Raw genomic sequence first — 25159 nt, forward strand, 5'->3', positions numbered from 1 at the left:
GTGCGTGTGTATGTGTGAGTGAATGTGTGTCAGAACAACCAGTAGAGTCAGACTGTGTGATTGTAACTCTTCACGGTAAGTTGTTTTAACATAACATCATGTTGTGTAGCTGTGCGTGTGTTACTGTTAGTGTGTAGCTGCTGTTGGGTGTTTGTTATCTTTATGACAGAGCTAGAGCAGTTGAAACGCTGAATATAACGGTCTGTTACTTACTTCCCTTTAAAACTGTTGGAGTCTAATACATACATACTGTCTTGCTGTGCGTTTATAGTAGATAGTTAGGTCATAGTCTATATGTATATTAGTAGTTAGTTAGGTCTAATATAAGTATTATTGTCGTTAATAATAGACTAGTTAGTAATTAGGTCTAATTATAGGCTTTGATCAAGACTATCGTAGATTTTATCGAGTCTGACTTTTACTTTCGTATCTACGAGAGTCTCAGTGACCACCCCCCCCCAGATTGCCCTGGAATGTCACCAGTAAAGCCCGTATTTCTCAAAACATGTACAAATGCAAAATATAAGGTGCTTACCCCCTTGCCCCAAATGTTAACTAGGTGTCCGGAGTATTTGTGAAATGTATTATTTAGTCCATATTTTTCAATAAAGAAGTGTTTTAATCCCGTCTGTGGCCGATTCTGTCGGAAGTCCCTAATGGGTGGTAGTGTCTATGGTAGTGACGGGGCGCATGCGGTCAAACCCGGAATTACACTTGATGTAAACAGGAAGTAAACCAGGGGGGGGGGGGGGGAATGGCGTTCGGCCACAGACGGGATTAAAACACTTCTTTTATTAAAAAATATGGACTAATACATTACACAAATACTCCGGACACCTAGTAACATTAACTTAGTTGACAACAAGCACCTTATATTTTGCATATGTACATGTTTGGAGAAATAGGGGCTTTGGAGCTGACATTCCAGGTTAATCTGGGGGGTGGCAGCTAATACTGCCGTAGATCTACGAGAGTCTTAATCTAAGGCTATGGGTCTAATATGTAGTCTACATTATAATAGACTACTAGTTAGTAGTTAGGTCTAATAGAAGTGTTACTGTCGTTGTGTCATTGAGTGGAAACGTGCATTGATGTGTTAACGTGAATGGTTTCATTCTGCATGTTTGTCTGTCTGTAATGTATCTATCTTAGTTGTGTGTGTGTGTGTGTGTGTGTGTGTGTGTGTGTGTGTGTGTGTGTGTGTGTGTGTGTGTGTGTGTGTGTGTGTGTGTGTGTGTGTGTGTGTGTGTCTCTCTCTCTCTCTCTCTCTCTCTCTCTCTCTCTCTCTGGCTAGATAAATCTCTTGACATCCTGAAGATTAAAAGAGCATTTCTCTTATTTCAATTGAATTTGCCATTTCATTTGAATGATGGCATCTATTTGCTTACATAGATAAGTGGTTCTCAAACATTTTAATGTTAAGGAGGACCTGATGTTACTAACTATAGGCTGCTATAATATCTATCAGTCATAATTCATAAACTGCTCAGTGGCCTTTTGGTTAGACTAGTGTCCGCCCTGAGAAAGGTTTGATTCCCCCTGCGTCAATTTAACCCTATTATGTGTACATCTCTCTGAGTTACAAATGGATACATTGTTCCCGTGTGTGTGTGTGTGTGTGTGTGTGTGTGTGTGTGTGTGTGTGTGTGTGTGTGTGTGTTGCTGTGTGTAGATGCAGTTCATGCTGCTGTTCAGTCGACAGGGCAAGCTGAGGCTTCAGAAGTGGTACGTGCCGCTGTGCGATAAGGAGAAGAAGAAGATCACCAGAGAGCTGGTGCAGACCATCCTGGCCCGAAAGCCCAAGATGTGCAGCTTCTTGGAGTGGAGGGACGTCAAGATCGTTTACAAGAGGTCAGGGGAATGACTGAATGAATGAATCCGTCTTTCGCTGGTATGGCCTACGCAGTGGTGGAAAAAGTACTACATTTTTTTTACTTAAGTAAAAGTATCAATACTGCAATATAGAAATACTCTGTTACAAGTAAAAGTCCGGAATAAAAAGTGTACCTCAGTAAAAGTACAAAAGTATTGGCATCAAAATGTACTTCAAAGGACCAAAAGTAAAAGTACTCATTATGCAGAATGTCCCATTTTAAAGTTTTCAGATGTGTACAAATCGTTTGAAAATAGCAGATCTACAAGCTCACAATGCGTCGCATCGCGACGCATTGTGAGCTTGTAGATCTGCTATTTTCAAATGGCCGAAATGTATATAGGGCTGAAGTGGTTAATGTATGTTTTGTAATAATAAATCTAAATCTAAATCTGCAAAGTAACTCGTAACTAAAGTTTTCAAATAAATGTAGTGGAGTAAAAGTACAATATTTGGATCCGAGATGTAGTGGAGTAGAAGTAAAAGTATTGGATATTGGAAAATACTCAAGTAAAGTACAAATACCTCAACATTGTGCTTAAGTACAGTACTTAAGTAAATGTACTTAGTTACTTTCCACCACTACAGTGAAGTTATGGGGTCAGGCCAGCGATGCGAGCATCATCAGCAAAATGTTACTCACACGTCCACAAGAGAGAGAGAGAGAGAGAGAGAGAGAGAGGCAGCCATTCATGTTGCCTCGTTAGCCACTGTGTTGCTGTGCCAACAACACATGGGTACAACAGAGTGACCCAGACACATGGGTACAACAGAGTGACCCAACAACACATGGGTACAACAGAGTGACCCAGACACATGGCAGACACACAGCAACACGTTGGCATGCCTGCCAGACTCTGCCCTCCTCAGTCCTCCTCACTCTAGCACAGGGGGTCTTCAACGTTTTCAGCCCAAGGACCCCCTAGTTGAGAGAGGGATGAAGCAGGGACCCCCCCCTCTATATTGTGTAAAATTGTGTTTCAGATTAAACTTTTTTTGTTTACTTGGTCTGCTCTTTTTTACCCCTCTACACCTATAACTCTTTTTCAAAAATAGACGATCTACAAGCTCACAACGCCTCGCAGCGCGAGGCGTTGTGAGCTTGTAGATCTGCTATTTTTGGCTAAAGTTATGTTCAGAAAAGAGATGCTAGGGTTCAAGTGGTTATGGTAAAAAAAATCTATATTATAATTATTATAATTATATATCACACAAAGATTTGGCGGACCCCCTGTAATAACTCTGAGGACCCCCTAGGGGTCCCGGACCCCCTGTTGAAGACCCCTGCTCTAGTATATATACACTGAACAGCACTGGTTCTCTCTCAAAGGGGTTCCAGCTGGTCCCCAGGGAAATGAACCAAATGGACGTTTCTATTTGCTTTTGTTGTTGTTGTTTTGCGTTTTCCCCCCCCTTTTTCTCCTCAATTTAGTTGTCATGCCAACTGATGCCTCCCATCAGTGGGTGGGGGGGTTGTGGCGCGGAAAATTGTCGCTTAGCGCTCCTACAGCAGCCATTGCTTCTACATTTCGGTGCTCTTGCGGTGATGGTTGAGTCTTCTTTCACTTTTGCTCCACCGTTTGCTGCCCCCCCAAGGTTGGTGCCCCCCAAGGTTGGTGCCCTGTGCTGCAGCACCTAAAGCCCTTCCATTAAGCACCAGTCTCGCGTAGGCAGACAACTATTACAGTCTCCGAATGCTATATAGAGTCTGGAACTACAACTCCCAAAATCCGATTGAGGAAACTGGCACTTCCGTTCACGAAAATATATTTTAAAATATCTTTACATTTTTTTAATTTCCATCTCTGCTAAGCAGCAAGCTAAATATACTTAAATGATTTTGATTTATAGTCGGATAAAGTTGCGCGACTGTAAAGACGAAACGGAAGTGGGGAGGAAGCTTCACATCGGGTTTATATTCTAATCATGATCAGAGCTTCCGAGTCCCAGACTGTATGACCGGAAACATTTGAAAATTGTGGGAGGCAACAGTCTGGCCACGCGAGACTAAGCCGGCACAGACTGGCTCAGCTGCCAGTGAGGAGCCCCAACCGGGAGGACGTAGACGTAGCTTATCTCCATTGTGGTCCTATTGGGTGCAAATGTGTAAACACAACTTACATTTCAATATTACAGTTCAATATTCTGATATTTTCGGGGGTTTCTTACTTGGTGGTCTCATGTGTTCTTCCATGATTGAAGTTTTAAGTTCCAATAATTCCTGTGTGATTGAGGTTAATCTTCCACCACATGTTACCCGGGCGGCCGGGCCGGCCGTAACCTGGCTCTAACCTGGCCTAGGATCAAACCCAGGCCAGTGCTTTTTGCCTGCTTTTGTTTCAAACAGGAACCAGGCCTAATCTACTGAAGCATGTGAGCAAAGCTTTGTTTGTGTGATTAGCATTCAGAGACGGTTCACTGATTGAACTTTCTACTCAACCCATTAAAACCGGGAACGCGTCTGTGTAACCACTTTAACCATTATGTTATACTATTCAAAAATAGCAGATATACAAGCTCATAGCGCGGCACCGAGACGAGTGCCGAGCTATGAGCTTGGAGATCTGCTATTTTTAAAGCATCGTGAAAATTTGTGCAAATCTTATACTTTTTAAAGCGAACATTTTTAACTCGAATCCTTGCTTCTGGGGGGTCCCTGGAACAACATATTTTGAGATGGGGGTCCGCGGCCAAATACATATCATTTTGGGGGTCCTTGACATGAAAAAAGTTTGAGAACCACTGATTATAGCAACAAACGTTTTTTCAACAAAAAAAAGGGATTTACCATAGAAGATATTTGTAGAATCCCCAGAAGCAAGGATTTGAGTTACAAATGTAGCTTTAAAAATATATATATATATTCAAATGTTCATGATTTTTCAAAAATAGCAGATCTACAAGCTCATAGCGCTGCACTCGGTGCCGCGCTATGAGCTTGTATATCTACTATTTTGGAATAGCCAAAGTATAAGATAATGGTATAATATAATAAGTGGTTAAAATCTAAAATGACAGATGCTTTCCCCGTCTTTAATGGGTGAAGAAGCAGATGGCCTGACACTGGTTGTTGGACTAAATCCTTCTAAATGTTCCTGTTCAGTCCATCTAAACCTCCTTGATATTCATATTTCTGAGGGAAACTGTGAAATCCATGTTCTGGACCCAAATCACCAGCTTTGCTTACATTACAGGTGGCTTTCTGGCTTCGAAACTGGGATAGTTGTATTGTAACTTGTGGCTAGTCCATCTGTTAGCTATTTAGTATGAAGATTGACCTGTTGCTCAAAGTGAACATGAACTCAAATGGCCTCATTCCTTTGTGCCCTTATTTCACATTATTTATATCAGCACTCCTAACCTGCTGGCTAACCCTAACCCTAACCCTATATTACAGACCCTGGTAGTTTGTCCCCATGGTCATTTTTATAAGAACTGCTGACTCCCTATTGTTTCATACATGCAGGCATTTGGCCACAGCTCACCATTAAGACCTGAAGCCGATTCTACAATTGTGTTCTAAATCTCAACAGTTTTCTGAAAAAAAAACTATGTTTCTATATCAGTGGTTCTCAAACCTTTTCATGTCAAGGACCCCCAAAATTACATTTATTTGGCCGCCAACCCACATCTCAAAATGTGTTGTTCCAGGGACCCCCAGAAGCAAAGAATAGAGTTTCAAATGTTTGCTTTAAACAATATATATTCAAAGATTTGCACACATTTTCACATTTTTTCAAAAATAGCAGATCTACAAGCTCATAGCGCGGCACTCTGTGCCGTGCTATGAGCTTGTATATCTGCTATTTTTGAATAGCCAAAGTGTAAAATAATGCTTTTTAGCTCAAATGAAAAAGTGACACAGCTGACAGAGCCAACATTACTTGCTGGACACAGTACCTGTGACATAAGGTATGCTTTCTTTTACATGCACATCTCGTGTAAACTCTAGATATAATATAACCCTTTAATTTCACCATAATCTTATGAAACAAGTTAGTTTGTTGAAGTCTTTAGGGCCATATCTCTGCCCTTTTGACAATCTATCCTTCCCTGTGACAGAAATACACTAAGTAAAATATGACATTCTCCACTGCATTAGTTAAAAGGATAGTTCACCCAAATGGGGACTTGAATTCATGGATATTATTTTGTTTTTGTCGCATTCCTAAGCCAATCATTTGATGACCAGCGGACCGGTAGGCAGCGGTTCCGGTACGAGACACAAAGGAGACTCTTTGTGTCTCCTACCGGAACCGCTGCCTACCGGTCATCAAATTATTGTCTTAGGAATGCGACAAAAACTAAAAAATATTCTAATTTTGGGGGGGAACTATACCTTTAAGGGTACAATAGACAGAGCTTTTTAAGTCTTGACCTCGTTGAATGTGTCGTCCACACCAAAGCCTGCCCTCAACACGCTGCTTGGTGCGTTCTGAAGAGTCGACCGACTCCACTCCCATGATTAGCCAATCGTCACATGCTGCTGAACCAAAGCCTGAGGGATTACAATGGATAAAGGATCAGGGGGCAGAGTGAGGCTGGACCCATGGAGACCGGCCTACCGTCTGCATCCTGTTTCAGCCCCACTAAAACAATACATTGTAACGCTGGGTGAACAGTTAACTCTCTCAATTTGACCAGAAATCCCCTTTTTCTCAGCACTTTTTGAACTGAGTTAAGATGCAAGCCTATTTTATCGCTCGAGGCTCTCCAGTACTCTTAACCCATTAAGACCTGGAACGCATCTGTGTCACTTTTTGATTTGAGCTAAAAAGCATTATTTTACACTTTGGCTGTTCAAAAATAGCAGATCTACAAGCTTGTAGATCTGCTATTTTTGAAAAAATAAGAAAATGTGTGCAAATCTTTTAATATATATTGTTTTAAAGCGAACATTTTAAACTAAAATCTTTGCTTCTGGGGGTCCCTGGAACAAAATATTTTGAGATGGGGGGTCGGCGGCCAAATAAATATAATTTTGGGGGTCCTTGACATGAAAGAGTTTGAGCACCACTGATATAGAAACATACGTTTTTCTGAATACTGTTGGGATTTAGAAGACATTTGTAGAATCGTCCTCAGGTCGTAAAACGGCATAGACTCAGCTCTGTATCTATCTCCATCCTCTTTGTTGCATTGATGGTACAGTTGGAGTAGATTTTGATTCCACACCCCTCCAGCCTAATTTGTGTGGCTTGTTATGTACAGTACACTGTACATACACTGTACTATATCAATTCATTGAACGCAGTAGTTGGTATCATGTACAGGAGATGGTGACTCAATACGCAGTGCTATATTACAACTTTTGTTTATAACCATGATGTCACACATGAAACCATGATCTTATTCCTGCTGCTACTTGAGTTGCTTTTATGCCTGATAATGCTCTGCAATGTTGATTTTGATAGCAAATTTTTATTTAATTTTAGTCATAGTCTTTTGAATAAAATTCCTTTAGTTTTAGTCATATTTTAGTCATCTGAAATGTTTTAGTTTTTGTCTAGTTTTAGTCGACTAAATATCATAAGATTATAGTCGACTAAATCAACAGTTTATTTAGTCGACTATTTTGGCGGTCCCTTGATGGCATCGTAATTGGTTGCACGCTGAAAATAGCCGATCTACAAGCTCGTTGTGAGCTTGTAGATCTGCTATTTTCACAGCGCGACACCCGAGCGCAACCAAACATAAAATGACTCGTCTTTTAGTTCTACTGGATGTCTTCTCCACTTGTCCCTCACTAACATTTTAGTCTATTCTTTTACAGAATTGTCAATATATTTAGTCTTAGCTTTAGTCATCATAGCGTAGTTCCTATTTAGTTTTTGTCAGTGAAAAAAGGTAGTTGACCAACATTTTTTGTCATAGGTTTAGTCGAGGAAATCAATGCTTGATGCTCTGTTTTTAATTTATTTAACCGCTAATCACTTTAACCATAAGCATGCATGATACTACTCCGTTTTTATATACTTGCAGCCTTTTTTATATGCAAGATACTTGTATATTTTCCACCATGCACAAGAAGCATTTCTACCTTCCATAGTGTCATCTATCCATTGCTACTTTCATGTTAGTAATTTGCTGTGTCTGTGTCTGTGTTCTCTATTTTCTCTTCCCTATTCTAACTCTTCCTGTAACTGCAATGTTGCTTGCACAAAAAACTAATTTCACCCACTGTTTTACACCTGTGATCATGTGATGTAACAACAAAGTTGATTCTGATTGTGGATGTTGTTGTTGTTTTTTTCCCTCAGATATGCCAGCCTGTATTTCTGCTGTGCCATTGAAGACCAGGACAATGAGCTCATTACCTTGGAGATTATCCACAGATACGTGGAGCTGCTAGATAAATACTTTGGCAGCGTGCGTTTCACATCCTCCACACACTCCACTTGGTTTACGCTTTCATTCAAGCCATGTTGAACATTGGCAGAACCTTGGATCGTATATAGCTACCTGTCCAGATATGGAGCATCATCTTTATCTGTTGCTTCCGTGCTCTGTGATTGAGGAACCGAAAGTAGTTCATTCCAGTTACTCGCACTTCAGTGGTGTAAAGTAACTAAGTACATTTACTCAAGTAGATCTTTACTCAAGTAAGTCAATCTTTACAAGCTCGTTGTGAGCTTGTAGATCTGCTATTTTCAAAAGATTTTTTTTATACATTTGAAAACTTGAAATGGGACATGCCTTTACTTTTGTACTTTTACTCAAGTAAATTTTTTAATTACAGACTTTTTCTTGTAACAGAGTATTTCTACATTGCAGTATTGATACTTTTACTTAACCCATTGATACCTGGAACGCTTTTGTGTCACTTTAGATGTCTTTGGCTTTTCAAAAATAGCAGATATACAAGCTCATAGCGCGGCACCGAGTGCCGCTCTATGAGCTTGTAGATCTGCTATTTTTGAAAAATCTTGGAGAAAAAAAAGGGTTTTTTAGGATTTAGAAAACATTTTTAAGAATCGCCTCAGGTCTTAAAGGGTTAAGTACAAAATGTTAGTACTTTTTACACCACTGCCAAAGTTCAACAAAACGTGCTGCTCATCATACAGTATAAATATACAACAAAAGTACACGTATAAGGCCGTGCTCCTTCGTTAAAAGGCACCGTTGGTTCTCTTGTTTAAACAGGTGTGTGAGCTGGACATTATATTCAACTTTGAGAAAGCTTACTTCATCCTGGATGAGTTCCTGCTGGGCGGCGAGGCCCAGGAGACGTCCAAGAAGAACGTCCTGAAGGCCATAGAGCAGGCCGACCTGCTGCAGGAGGTAAGCCTCTCCACTAACCCAAATAGCAGATTTACAAGCTCACTTGTAGATCGGCTATTTCCCGGTGTGCAACAAAAGTTTAAATTGGGCTTAACCTATTTAAACCGGGAACACATCTGTGTCATTTTTAGATTTCTTTGGCTATTCAAAAATAGCAGAAAGTGGTTAGAGAAAGAGCAAATCTGCATTTTTTTGGGAGAAATCGCAAGTTTTTATATATATTTATATTTCTAAAGCAAACATTTTCTTCTAAATGTCTTCTAAATTTGAAAAAACTTATGTTGCTCTAATATCAGTGGTTCTCAAACCTTTTCATATCAAGGACCCCCAAAATGATATATTTTTGGCCGTGGACATCCATCTCAAAATATGTTGTTCCAGGGACCCCCCAGAGGCACAGATCGGAGTAAAAATGTTTAGCTTTAAATTGCATATATATTCAAAGATTTGCACACATTTTCCACGATTTAAAAAAGAAATAGCAGATATACAAGCTCATAGTGTGGCACCGAGTGTCGCGCTATATATCTACTATTTTTGAATAGCCAAAGAAATCTAAAAATGACTCCGATGCGTTCCCGTTCTTAATGGATTAAGAGACGTGGAAAGCTGTTTCCCCCCAAACAGTGTTATGAATATCAAACAGTGCCGTTTAGTAGTCGGCGGTGGTTAACGCCAGATGTCATTTTATACATTTCTATACATCTGTATGCTGTCTTGTTCTTTACCCCCCCCCCCCTCCCCACCTCATTAACAAACGACATTCATTAGCTGACGTTATTGTGTGTAGACTGTAGATGGTTCTGACGCAGAGATGAACGTCAAATTTGACTTCATCAAAAAGGTAGGGCTGGGCATTCTGCTAGGCGTGCAACGATTCACTCGACTCACGATACGATTTGAATCACGATACTAGGTTCACGGTACGATTTTTTACGATTTTTAGCGGCGGTATAGAGCGGATCCTGCTCTATACCTGACTTTGTCCGTGAGCGTACGTCAACGTTCTGATTGGTCAGGTGCGTCAACAAAGTGATTGGTCAAGCTTCACATGACACGTGGCTATAAACACGTGTTAACACATTATAAACACATATCAAAATGTATCAAAGGCGCCGCTACCTTCACACAGGGTGTGATTTTTTAAACACAAAGTTATTTTCCAGACAAACGACCATGTTTTCTCTTATCCTCTTTACAGTACAGTAGCAAATGACAGAAAACTCTTTTTTTAATCAATAGGCTCTATGCACAGCAGCCATATTGGATAGAAATTGGGCCCGTTTCTTACTTCCTTCACAGGTCTTATCAATGGTACTAATGAAGGCTCTGTTGCATTTAGTGTAGCAAGTGGTTCTCAAAACTTAATTCCAAGGACCTCCATAACTCTGAGAGTGTACAAATGGAACCAAATGGACCCTTACGGGTCCATTTGGTTCCATTTGTACACTCTCAGAGTTACACACCCATAAGGGCCCATTTGGTTCCATTTGTACACTCTCAGAGTTACATAAGGGCCCATTTGGAACCCCCTCAAGGAACCCTGAGAGTGTTTCCAGTGAGCCAACATGCACAACATCAGCACCCTGACTCTGTTTGACCAAAATGGAACAGAGCCTTCATTAGTATCATTGGTAGCTCTTGTATATTAATACTTTTCATTGGTCCAATACTTATGAAGCCCACTTACAGACTTAATCAAGCTGGTAAAATAGTTTTAAAGCAAAAAAAAATCTTTGCAAAAAATCTAAAAAACAGTCTGAACAAGGACATGCATATAGTGTCCAATGTATGAATCCAGAAAGATCCTGGCTATAGTAGAATAATGTAGACACATCCCTTGACTCATCCTTTCTCACCACATCAATCACACATGTATATATATTCAGTATGTTCTCTGTGTGACATGCATGGATGTACAGTTACAGTAGCAGCTTTTTGATTGCATTGCAGCGGCTTTCACACGCGGCCAGTCTTTCTGTTGTGCGCTCCGCTGCTGCATTTTCAAATGTCATCAAATGCCACTTCCTGTTTTTTTGTTGTTGTTGTTGTTGTTGGTGACATAGACAGCCCCTCCCACTCCCCCTCCCTTCTTGTCCCCCCCCCCAGTGGTGGAAAAAGTACTCACATTCTTTACTTGCAGATCTACAAGCTCACAATGGGTCGCATTGCGAGCTTGTACTGTAGATCGGCTATTTTCAAATGGCTGAAATGTATATTTGGGCTGAAGTGGTTAATGTATGTTTTGTGATAATAATCTAAATCTACAAACTAACTAGTAACGTAGTGGAGTAAAAGTATAACATTTGCCTCTGAGATGTAGTGGTGTAGAAGTAAAAGTATTGAAAATTGGAGATACTCAAGTAAAGTACAAATACCTCAAAAGTACAGTACATGTACTTAGTTACTTTCCGCCACTGGTCCCCCCCCTTGTCCGTTTAGCTTGACCTGATCTTTGTGTTGATTTGCAGCTGACATGTTCCTCTGTGCTTCACCTTCACATTTCTCTTGTGATTTTACAGAATATAGACTTTCAGATGCGACTGTTCCCAGGTACCGTATAGTGCTAGCTTATAGCGTAGTCTGGAGGCTATAATGTTCATATACCTCGTCCAACGACTGCCTCGTACGCTAGCAAAGTCCTCAGTGTTAACTCTCAGAGAGTCCATACATGGAACTAAAATTAAGGGTGCACCAGATAATAAAACTGATTGATTTAATCGAAGGGGAGGAAAAAAAACTATTTGAATACAATTATTTTAAAAAATTGAAAATAAGTTGTTTTAAGTTGTGAGCTTGATCAGTTATTTTCATTTTCATTCAGTTGTTTTGTTTTGCGCTACACTGTTGGACAACAAAGTTATTCGATCTTTTCACGTTGATTAGTCGATATATATATATATATATAATAAAATAATGCTTTTCGATCAAGTAATCAATAGAATAATCACTAAGGTAATCGATACTTGCAGCCCCTAAGCCAAATACACCCATAAGGGTCCCTTTGGTTCCATGTGCACGCTCCTCAGAGTTAAGTAAACACACAGGATGTTGCAGTGTACGGACAAAGTGTGGATGGAAGTATATGAAATAGCCTTTAGAACTAGACTCACCACTACAACTCTGGGTGGGTGTGGGGGGGGGCAACTCAACAGCAACAACAATATTGTAACTCTCAGAGTTACAGACCTGTAAGGGTCCATTTGGAACCCACCTCAAGAAACCCTGAGGGTCACTTTGAGAACCACTGCCGTATTACTGTTGTGTTGCCACCCCCCCCCCCCCCCCTCCCCTGCTAATGATAACCTCAGCCCTTAATCTGTGTCTCTACTAGTAGTAATGTCATAAATCATAATATAGATGTAATCTCTAACACTAACCAATAACTTCAGCAATCAGCATTTCTTAATATGAATATTTTATGCCACAAGCAGAAATGATGTTTAGCGGTGTGCAACTAGTAACTACAGAGCATTATTATTATCCACTCGTTATCTTCAATATCCCGTATCCATTGGGCCGTTGGTAAACATTAGTCAACTGCCTATAATGAACACCCCCGCTGTCTAGATGGTCAAATGAAAATGAATGCTAACAATCGGAGAAGCCACACCTCCGTATCACGATAAATATTAGAAATCTCGCCGCCCCACCTGTTCTCAGCCATATGTACTGTACTGTCTTTTTTATTTCTATTATTTATTTTATGGTCTTTTCATGTACCGTATTTATGGACAGATTATCATCAGAATCCATGGATACATTGATGACACTTATTATTATTGAATGCATTGTAATGATAATTCACAGAGTTTAAAGAGTTATTAGTAAGCAATGAAAAGCTCCAATTTACAACTCTTATCCGGAGTGACTTAAAAGTGCACGATCAGACTAGATGTCATGAACCCTTGTTAACAAGCAACAGGGTAAATGGTCACATAAGAGGAGTGCAGAGAAAACATTTTACTGTTAAATATCAAACTTAGCATAATAACATACTTAGCATCTGTGGACACAGCAGGTAACAGCTGAGGCTTAAATGTCAAGCTTCCTGAAAAGCTTGAAGGAGAGTAAGCACATCAATTGGAGTGTGACATTACAATGCCCTATGCCAGTTCAGTGGTATATACATCCATAAATAAGTGACATTTATTTATTTCACTATCTCATTGAGAACATAATAAAACCACAAACAGTGGCCCTCATTTATCAACGCGGTGCAGCCCAAATAATGGGCGTACGGCGAGATCACCGCACCTTTCGGCATTTATCAATATATCCTGATGTTGGCTTCATCCTACCGTAGGCTGAAATCTCACGTCTGGTAGAGAGCAGTTGTTGACTTTGGCTGCGCCCGTTTATTCCATCCTAGACCTGCGGAGCAACATTGTTTGACTGTCTGACAGGCATCTGGACACATAATCCACTCCTAAATGTATATCTACACTAATAAATAATCTCTGTGAAAATATAACATTTTATAAAGTAATTTAAACAAACTGCTTTAACAGTCATTCGGTTAAGCTTGTAGATCTGGCTGCATTGGCTATTTTAAAATAGCAGATCTGCAAGCTCACAACGGGTCGCATCGCGAGGCGTTGTGAGCTTGTAGATCTGCTATTTTCAAAATATACAGCGCTTTTGCGTCGGGAGTCCCGCGGTCAGGACTCCCGACCATCTTTTCATGGACAGTGAGGTCTACAAACTTACAGTAGCTTGTCCTATGGTATGGAGTTATGTCATAGAGAGATATAGGCTACAACCTGGCTGGGTTAAGGATATAAACCTGACGCTCCAATCTCTTATAACGTGGGTGGCAGCACGGGATCACTGCAGTCTGCAGACCGCCCGAGTCTCATGGGGAATATAGCCTACATGACTGCTTTAGTGTAACTCGAACGTGCACTGCTCGGTATGGGGTAAATAAATATACAAACGTATTCCATTCATGGCGATGTGATTGGTAGAGAGAGGGGCGTGTGCGTGACTTGACAGGCAGCGAGGCGAGGCAAGCCGGCGAAACTCTTTCTTTTTTTGGTTCTTCATGTCGTAAAATCGGGGTGTTTCCAGAATATTTAAGGGCGTGTTATTTAAATGACGCTCGGTTTCAGCCGTGACATTTATCAAGGCTGCGACCAAATGTACGCTAGGATCGGCTGTGTAGGATTCGTTGATAAATGTGACTTCGACGTTGGCGTACGGCCGAATATATGGAAAAATATACGCCGGTTTATACGCTCCGTTGATAAATGAGGGCCAGTGTCTCTGTCATTGTCACTGAAAGTTTCAAGGCTGTCAGGAAGTCACACATTACTTTCACAAATAACGATTGAATTTGTGCTATACAGTCAGCTCAAGACCTAAAAGAGAAATCTGGTGTCCCCCCGGGACCTACATTTAAAAAAAAAAACATTATGAATTAATCTCTTATGCCCTATTTAGAAAAAAAGAATAGTGAAAATAGACAATTTACAATCTTGTAGATCGGATGTTTTCAAACTTTTCAAACTTTTTGAAACATAGAAACAAAAAAATCTGTTTCAACGTGTCTTTGAAAAAACGGATATGTATTGCGACCTGTGTAAAATCTACAATGTTTGGTGAAGGGCTTGCATCAGACACATTGGAACGCTGGTGTTTTGTACATTCCTTGAAATCTTGTGGGGATTATTTGGGGGAGATGGTTCATGTAAGGGGAGACCGGCGGTGCTTACGCTCCACACACACACACAACAATGAGTCATTGTTGTCTTTCTGGCCTGGATGAGTGCTGCTCCGCTTAACATGCAGCATCCACCGTGTTCAGTCTAATTATCATCCTGACAAAAACCTCTTTCTGTTCAAACTAATTAGCTTTCAGTGCTGAAGCTGTTTTGCTTTAGAACACGTCAACACGGTGCCTCACAAATAGAGGTACTGTACCGTCACAGTAAACAGTGGTTCTCAAACGTTTTTAATTTCACCACTCAGGCAGAAAACGTAACTTAAAAAGACCAGCTTGACAGAGGTCATTTAAATAGAGATAGTTACTTTTAATGGAGGGGGCTCTTTATAAACTAAACTTACCATTAGATTCAACGAGAAATTAATGTGGTCCACTACAATATGCAGTGGGTTTTAACCCATTATGACCTGGATTTAGATTTCTTTGGCTATTGAGAAATAGCAGATATACAAGCTCATAGCGCGGCACCGAGTGCCGCGCTACGAGCTTGTAGATCTGCTATTTTTTTTTTATCTTGAAAACTTTTTTAATTTTTTTTTCCCAAAAAATGTTAGGATTTAGAAAAAAAGGGTCGCCTCAGGTCTTAAAGGGTTAATCAAGTCAGTAACTGACAGATATTTTGACAGTAAACTGAACAATGATCAACATAATGCTTGCAAAAATAAATCCCTGCTAAAAATCACGTAATTATCCATATGGGGCGCCAGTGGCTCAGGAGGTAGAGCGGCCGCTTTGAGAATTGGAAGGTTCCCAGTTCGATCCCAGGCTCCCCCTGTGTTACTGTAAAAGCGTTCTTGAGCTGATCCCCTAACTGCTCCTGATGGGCAGGTTGGTGCCTTGCATAGTTTCCTCTGCCATCGGTGTGTGAATGGGTTAATTTAATGCACACTGTAAAGCGCTTTGCATTAAGCTATATACATGCACAATTTTATATGTGGATCCTTATTTGATTTTATGGTTAAGTCATGCCACGGTCCCCTACTTTTTCCCCCTCTCCACCAAAAATAGCCAATTTTGAAGCCCTCACGTCCCAACGGTAGGACACAGTAACCCAAACTATGTCAAAATCTGTATATATAAAGGTTCTGGGAATGATCAAAGCAGAAAATGCTGTAGCACTGCAGTGTTTGCAGTCCAGTCAGGTTCACAGTGCTGGAGGATATTGTGTGTGAAACAGCCTATTGATCCAGCATCCATTCACACTAAGAGGAGTCCATTAGCTAGTCTCACTGAGGCATTAAAATACATTTATTTACCTACAACTGTGTAACTTGAAACTCTTTTGCCTAAATTTACAGTAGCCTTCAAATACGATCTTTTGTGATTAGTTTTCTTTTGTGCCGTTGTTCTTTTTATTCTTAGTTTGGTCTGATCATGTTAACTTTAAGGCCACACGACCCCTGAAGAGAAGAAGTCCTTATCCTTCTTTATCCTTGTCTTCCACGCCATTGCGCAATGGTGACGCTCGATGGCAACAATGCAATGATTTATACAACGTCGCACCACCCTTGCATTGAAAATCATAGGTTCACAGCTTTGTGCACACAGAAAAATAAAGGTGATTTATTCGAATAGTTCTATAAAGAACCCAAACCCCTTAAAGTGTATAAACTTCATCAACCGGCTGAAATGTGTTTGTTGAAAATAGCAGATCTACAAGCTCACAACGCGCTGCGACGCATTGTGAGCTTGTAGATGCTATTTTTGATGAATGTCTGCCTATTGAGACATGGTTTAAGAGTTCAAAGTTTCCTCAAAGAACTTTGACCAAAAAAAGGTTCTCTAGAACTCGATGAGGAACATGAAGAACCATTCACTAGATCAAATGGTCCTTTAGTAGTTGATGGTTCTTTGTGGAACCATTATAGACTTTTTTAAAGAACCATTTAAGAACCATTATTTTTCTGTGTGTAGATCGAGTGATTTTCGACGCGCAACGACGCCATCGCGTGACGAAGTATAAATGGAGTTGTCTGTCTGTCTGACTGTCTGGCTCCATTGTGTTATTTGTAGAGCCAGAGTGAAGACTGGGGAGGTTTGCCCAATGAGAAGCTCTTGTAGAGGGCCGGTATATAGAGTCCATCATGACCCCCCTGCCAGGCAACTTAGGTAAATACTAGACTAACGCAGTCAGACAGCATGGGTTTCTTCACTGAGTGCCGTGTCCGTGTGCTTTTAACCTGCATGCAGGTGGTTGTCCGTCTCCTTCTGACGCCGCGCCATAAACACACATCATAAACACACATCATAAACACACATCATAAACACACGTCATCCCCGCATGTCTGAACAAACACTCCATTAGCCCATAAAGACCTGAAGCCGATTCTACAAATTTGTAGAATCGGCTTCAGGCTTTATGTCTTCTAAATCCCAGCAGTATTCTGAAAAAAATATGTTTCAATATCAGTGGTTGAAGGTTCTCAATCTTTTTTCATATCAAGGACCCCCAAAATTATATGTATTTGGCCGCCGACCCCAATCTCAATATGTTGTTCCAGGGACCCCCCAGAAGCAAGGATTTGAGGTCAAAATGTTTGCTTTAAAAGATTATATATATATTCAAAGATTTGCACACATTTTCACGATTTTTCAAAAATAGCAGATATACAAGCTCATAGCGCGGCACTCGGTGCATTCGTATGTATTTGGCCACGGACCCCCATCTGAAAATGTTTTGTGCCTGGGACAAATTGTAAAACAATTTCAAAATTATTTAAAAATGTTTTCGATATTTTTCAAACATTTTCAAAAAAATACCATACATACAAGCTTGTAGATATGCTATTTTTGAATAGCCAACATATACATTGATACAGTGTGATGCTGTGTTGACTGCTTTTGTTGGGGACCCCCTGGAACCCTCCCAAGGACCCCACTTTGAGAACCAATGCACCAGAGCCCCAACGATGTATCCGCCATTATTTGATCAGTCAATTATGCAGCTAATGTGTCCCCATTCTTACCCACTTTCAACCTGGCGTCCCTGTTTTGGGCACCATGTCATTATAGGCACACAATGCAATGTGTTGTCAGCTTATAGGACTGGCCTAGGTGGTTAATACAACAACATATCAAAATATCTGTAATCAGTTGGTTAGGACTCACCAAAATCGGAGTCGCCATTGGACCCTATTTTGGGTTATATTACACACGCACGCACACACACACACACGCACGCACGCACGCGCGCGCACACACACACACTCGTAGCATAATCACACGCTTAGTTGACAATTTGGTGGAAGTCCTGTTCGGAGAGTTTAGAACGTTGTGAATATAATATCTCAACTGACACAAACTGGTGTCATGATTTGTTACATGTAAAAATATACGTTTGCTGTTTTATGCTGCCTAAGTGAGCACTGCTCTGTGCCTTTTGAAATGTGTCATTGTTTCACCAACTACATTGAATGAAATGGTTACATTGATGACTTTTGTAGCGCGGTACGGGAGCAAAAACACAAAAAACTGCTCAGCAAAATCCTCAGTGTTATTTTTAAACTAAGAAAGGACTTGCGTCAATTTGTCCAATGTACGAGTACTGTACTGATTTAGCATGTGTACTGAACAGCAATGTGGCTAATGTCCGTTCCATCAACATTATTAACACTGTATAGCACACTTACTGTATGCAAACCGCTAGTTTTAACACCACTTAACAAGTCTCTCTAACCAACAAGATTTTCCTTTTAACTGTTTTTGATTGGAGCTGATTGCTTTCCATCTTTTTGGTATGACATGTTTTTAGAGTTAATTATTCTTTCAAATGAACCCAAATGTTTTTGTTGCACTCAGTGTGTCATTTCTACAGTGGTATTCAGTGTCCCATGTAGCAGAGATTAGCTCAAAGCCTGGTTTAGACCTGTAGTTGCACGAGGGTGTCACACACCGGAAATAGACGATCTATAAGCTCACGACGCTTCGCTTGCACGACACGCTGTGAGCTTGGAGATCGGCTATTTTAGGTGCTCGACACCCCTAGGTGCTCAACACCCCTTGCACAACTTAAGTATAAATCAAGCTGAGCACTTTTCTGGTCATCACAGTGGTACCACAACCCCACGCCTCCACACCACTAATCCCTCAATGATTTATTACTAAAATTATAGTGTTTAAATTGATTCATTAACCACTTAACTGTGAATAATGGGGACATGTATATAAAACGCTAACAGAGCATGATAACTGTATGTAGTCAGCGGACACCAGTGGTGGAAACGAATTAAGTACATGTACTCAAGTACTGTACTTTAGTAACATTTTTAGGTATTTTTTTTACTTTACTTGAGTATTTCCAATTTTCAATACTTTTACTTCTACTCCACTACATTTCAGAGGCAAATATTGTACTTTTTACTCCACTACAATACTAGTTACTGTACATTTGGAATAATATTACAAAACATTACCCACTTCAGCTCTATACACATTTCGGCCATTTGAAAATAGCAGATCTACAAGCCGATCTTGCAGATCTGCTATTTTCAAAATATTTTTATATTATTTTTTTGCATTTGACAACTTGTGAAATGGCACATTCTGCATAATGAGTACTTTCTACTTTTGGTACTTTAAGTACATTTTGATACCAATTCATTGTGTACTTATACTCAAGTAAATTTAGTATTCCGGACTTTTTCTTTCTACATTGCCGTATTGATACTTTTCCTTAAGTAAAAACATTTGAGTACTTTTTCCCCCACTGGTGGACACAAAGGAATGTTATCGCAAAGCATAAATCCATGGTTGGAACCAGGGGGTGCCTCCCGATTTAGAGCTCGGGGGGCTTTAAGGCATTAATAGTGCACGGAGCAATAATTACATGGGAGGAAGACATGCCACGGGGGATTTGGATGGAACTATTTTAATAAGCCTTTAATGAAACATTTCTCAGGAGCTGGCGTGTTATTTTAGCGTAACCCATTGAGACCAGGAACGCATCTGTGTAACCACTTTAACCATTATTTTATACTTTAGCTATTCAAAAAGCAGATCTACAAGCTCATAGCGCGGCACCGAGTGCCACGCTACCAGCTTGTAGATCTGCTATTTTTTGAAAAATCGTGAAAATGTGTGCAAATCTTTGAATGTATATATATTTTTAAAGCAGTTTTTTTTACTCAAATCTTTGCTTCTGGCGGGTCCCTGGAACAACATATTTTGAAATGGGGGTCCACGGCCAAATACATATAATTTTGGGAGGTCCTTGACATGAAACAGTTTTAGAATCACTGATTATAGCAACATTGTTTTTTTTTCAAAGATTTGAGTTACAAATGTTCGCTTTAAAATGTATAAATATATACATATATTCAAAGATTTTCACACATTTTCATGATTTTTCAAAAACAGCAGATCTACAAGCTCATAGCACGGCACTCGGTGCTGCGCTATGAGCTCGTATATCTGCTATTTTTTAATAGCCAAAGTATAAGATAATGGTTCAAATTGAAAGTGGCAGACGCTTTCCCGTTGTTAATGGGATAAGCAAAAGCAAACACGTCTCCTGTTTGAACAACGGCACAATCAGCAGATTCTCCTCGCTGCCTCTGCCGTATGTGCAGTAGTTTGGGTGACTGATGGGGGGTATGGAGGACTTTTAAATTGTGGTGGTGTCCTATATATTAACTCAAGGTCTCTTTAGTTCATCTCTAGATCCTTAATGTAAAAATGTGTAGGAGCTGTATAGGTTCATTAACCCTTTAAGACCGGGAACGCATCTGTGTCATTTTAAGATTTTTTTGGGCTATTCAAAAATAGCAGATATACAAGCTCATAGCGCGGCACCGAGTGCCGCGCTACGAGCTTGTAGATCTGCTATTTATTTATTTTTATTATCGTGAAAATGTGTGCAAATCTTGAATATATATATATATATATATATATACTTTTTTAAAGCGAAATCTTTGCTTCTGGGGATTTTACAAATGTCTTGTAAATCCTAACATTTCTTTTTCTTAAAGTTTTTTTTAATATTTTTTTTTACTTATGTTGCTCATTATTATTATCAATGGTTTTCAAACTTTTTTTCATGTCAAGGACCCTCAAAATAATATGTATTTGTCCGCGGACCCCCTCCCATCTAAAAATATTTTGTTCCAGGGACACGATTTTTCTAAAAAAAATAGCAGATCTACAAGCTCATAGATCTATGAGCTTGTAGATCTGCTATTTTTGAATAGCCAAAGGAATCTTAAAATGACACACATGCGTTTCCTTCCCGGCCTTTAAAGGGTTAACAGTTCTTGAGTTGACCGGTAAGAGCATTGCACAGCGCATTTCTGTCCTCATTAAAAAAAAATGACATTTGCCTCACAGGTGTGCTGGTCCCAAATATGGCCTCAGGCTCCGAATCCTCTGGTCTTTTCCAGAATTAGCCCTTCTTGAGGTGAATACTGAATATGTCTCTATATAGTCTGGGTTCAGGCCCACTGATAGCGCCCCCTCTAGACAGATTTTAGTCTGAAGTCTTGTTTCCTTTAATGTGCCTATGTGTCTACTCTGTCAACACATTCTCACTATCAGGTTGTACTACAGTGATGTGTCGGGGGGCAAAAAGTCACCCTTTGCGTCACATGTTTGATGCTGCGGCACTCCCCCCGTCTGTCACGCCGCTTTTTCAGCGTTCCCCCGATGTAGTTCTGCCCACTGGAATGCTGAAGTGCCGTTCTCAGTCCCACTCCCAGCTAGTGATAGGTTGCCACCTCTGCTAAAACACATGTAAAATAAGGCAGGTGCACCATCAGAAGTTGAGTTGACGTAATCCCCGTGAGGCATCGGCCGAGGGAGGTACTAGTCAAGCAAGCGGCTGTGCCGAGTGGTGCTATGTAGGCATGTGACGATTTATCGTGAATCGATTCAAAATCGATTCAAACTGGTGACAACTTCAATCGATTTGATAAGTAAATGATCACAATGCAAACAGCAGAGGGCGCATAAAAAAGAGAGAAGAAAAAATAGAGAATTGATTAAAAAAAAATAGTTTTCAGTTATTTGCTAAATTGCTACTGTATTGAAAAGAGGATACGAGAAAACACAGTATTGTAAAAAAAAAAAAGGAAAAAAAAGTCCTGAATTTGTGTAAGAGTTTGTCTGGAAAACAATTTTATGTTTAAAAAGATTGCGGGTTCACGACGCAGTCTTTTTAAACATAAAATTGTTTTCCAATTTTGTGGAATGGTATTGTAAGTTGAGTGAATCATCATTACATGCCTAGTTGTAGTTGCCTGTTGCAGTTGCATACAGAAGGATAGGCTTGGAATCACAAATCATCCATCCATCCTCGTCAACATGCGACGCGACAGGACAGAGGGTTACGTCAACATCAGAGTCCCAGCGTATCAAACGTGGTGGTCCAGATTTGGGCCCCAAAAAAAACCCCTGTTTGATGCAACGGCCGTGAGAATGTGTTGACTCTGTTAGTGTCTCTCGAGAACCCTACTTATTATCACGATATTGTGTAAATAGTGTGCCATTCGTTCCTGGTCTTTTTACTATTGGTTTTTACGTGTTTCTAAGCCAGGTGGTAATCCATGTATGTATGCACTGCAAACGTCTGTCTGTCTGTCTGTCTGTCTGTCTGTCTGTCTGTCTGTCTGTCTGTCTGTCTGTCTGTCTGTCTGTCTGTCATCCCTGTTACATGTCAAATGTTGTTTACATTTACCACACTGTAATAGCGTAGGTGTAATCCTCAATCCAGGTTAAAGCCATGAGCCTTCGATTAGGAATACCGCTCAGGAATAACGTCTGGTATCACTGCATGGATCACTGTAGTCTAACCTGTTGTGATATAGACCAGGCAACACTGAGGCCGTCACACTGTCTCCATGGTGATCAGTCTCTCTCAGCCTGGCCCTGGAGCAACGCCATAACCACTTAAAGGAATAGTTCACCCAAAAAAACGACTTATTTTCTATCAATTACACACCCCCATGAAGCCTTTAATTCATGGAGATTTGTTTTGTTTTTGTCGCATTCCTAAGCCAATAATTTAATGATGGGTCATCGTTTAATAGGAGACTCAATGGAGACTCTTTGACTCCGCCGGTCATAAAATGATTGTCTCAGGAATGTGAGAAAAACTAAAACATATGCACGAATTCAATGCTTCATGGCGTGTGTAATTGATCGAAAATTAGTCATTTTTTGGGTGAACTACTCCTTTAAGCCCTATATCATTTGTCGTTCGATGAATAGCGAAAATAGATCTACAAATTGTAGATGTGCTATTTTTGCTGTTTCTTTTTTGAAAACATTCCAAACATTTTGAGAATTGTCACCTATAGTGACAATTCCCAAACAAGGACGGCCAGGTTGAAAGTGTGTTTTTTTTTTTGCTGTGCATCTCGGCGATAGTGTCCTACCGGTCCGATGACACTCCCCCCCCCCCCCCCCCCGCTCGCTCTACATGTGTTTCTCATGCATGTCCCGTGTGATGTATGTACATCATAAAGGTCCTTACACACCGGCGAAAATAGCGAATATACGCAAAATTCGGACTCGTTCCGAATAATTAAAAGACGCTTTTTCGCTCCATGTACGGAGCCATTGACTTTATAAGGTTTTTTAAAAAAAACGCATTATTCGCACGAAAAAATCGCCCCGGTGTGTAACAACCTTAAGTCTTGATGTGATTTCCGTGTCGTTGTCCTCTTAAAAAAAGCTTTTTCTCTCCTCCTCCTCCTCCTCCTCCTCCAGCCCCGCCACGAGTATTTTAATGTGCCTGTGTACTGATGTACTGATGGGTTTGGCTGCCATCGCCGCTGTGTCGCTGCCTGTCCGCCCAGCGCTGCTGTTTGCTGCTGCTGCTGCTGCTGCCACACCCTGCATGCTGGTCCATCGTCCTCAGTGCCTGGCACACACACACACACACACACACACACACACACACACACACACACACACACACACACACACACACACACACACACACACACACACACACACACACACACACACACACCTTTCATTCTACCCAGGGGCGTCACGGCCATTCACTGTGCGTACGACGCGACACTCTCACAGATCCGTGATTTCATACCCCCCACTTTTTTGAAAAAATAAAAAAAATATATATATTTTTTTTGATAATAAATCGGTAAAATCAGGCAAAAATAAGAATTACATAACCTAACCGTAACCCTAAAACCGAAATAAAGTAACCTAACACGAAAAAAACGAACAATCTGCCCAAAAAACACAATACAAAATTTGTTTACATTTGACAGTTACAAATGTTTTTCACGATTTTTCAAAAATAGCAGATCTACAAGCTCATAGCGCGGCACTCGGTGCCGCGCTATGAGCTTGTAGATCTGCTATTTTTGAATAGCCGAAGTGTGAAATAAGGGGTATAGTCCACCGAAAGTCCACCCCCCCACCTTCTGAGAGCCCGTGACGTCCCTGCCTTTCATTCTACCCTTCTAAAACGCCCCCGCATCACGCCAACAACCATCGCTCGGGGGGGTTGAGTGTAACAATATGGTTCCAATGTCCTGAGCTCACGATGCAGCGTTGTTCGTTACGGTGTTAGAAATGAGGTTTGAAAGTTTAGACAGGTCCGTTTGTTTCTTCTTTAACCACCAGTGTTAGTAGTGTTACTTACTACATCAAACTGTAGCTTATTTGTGAAAGCCTCGATGATGACACTTTGGTAGTTTTTGTTTCTTAATTTATATTGAAGTGAGTCATATTGTGGCAACCAACTGGCAGTGCCAAGAGACACAGTTTGTTGTGTTGCGATATTTGATGTGGCGATCGTATTGTTACACAGCCATCATCACACCTGTGTCAATGTATCTCTGTGAAGACTCCAAGGCAGTAAGTGTAGGCCCTCCATTGGAGTTCATATATAATACAGGGTTTTATACAATTCCTATATCCCTCAAAGCTGTGCTAGAACCAGTGGTGGAAAAAGTACTAAAATTCTTTATTTAAGTAAAAGTACCAATACTGCAATATAAAAATACTCTGTTACAAGTGAAAATCCAGAATTAAAAATGTACTTGAGTAAAAGTACAAAAGTATTGGCATCAAAATGTACTTAAAGTATCAAAAGTACAAAAATATTTGAAATTGGCAGATCTACAAGCTCACAACGCGTCGCATCGCGACACGTTGTGAGCTTGTAGATCTGCTATTTTCAAATAGCCTAGGTATAAAATATGGCTAAAGTGGTTAATGTATGTTTTATAATATAATAATTTATATCTAAAAAGTAACCAGTAACTAAAGTTTTCAAATAATTGTAGTGGAGTAAAAGTACAATGTTTGCCTCT

General features: G+C 40.3%; 1 protein-coding gene across 3 annotated transcripts in view; it reads left to right on the forward strand.

Moving 5' to 3' along the window:
• The window catches only part of LOC311052708 (AP-1 complex subunit sigma-2), a gene marked incomplete at its 3' end in the record, with an annotated part of 30069 nt that continues 4910 nt past the window's right edge, over nt 1-25159 (forward strand). The window contains exons 1-5 of one of the 3 annotated variants that reach the window (XM_084067835.1): nt 1-75; nt 1673-1851; nt 8134-8242; nt 9017-9154; nt 23580-23738. In XM_084067835.1, coding sequence (XP_083923961.1) covers nt 1673-1851; nt 8134-8242; nt 9017-9154; nt 23580-23615 — 462 coding nt within the window. In that variant the 5' untranslated portion in view covers nt 1-75. Of the gene's footprint in view, nt 76-1672; nt 1852-8133; nt 8243-9016; nt 9155-11676; nt 11719-23579; nt 23739-25159 lie in introns of those variants that run through there. The other 2 variants (XM_084067834.1, XM_084067833.1) reach the window with 2 other exon arrangements.

The sequence above is a fragment of the Gymnoscopelus microlampas genome, assembly GCF_963454915.1.
Source record: "Gymnoscopelus microlampas genome assembly, chromosome: 9".
NCBI lineage: Eukaryota > Metazoa > Chordata > Actinopteri > Myctophiformes > Myctophidae > Gymnoscopelus > Gymnoscopelus microlampas.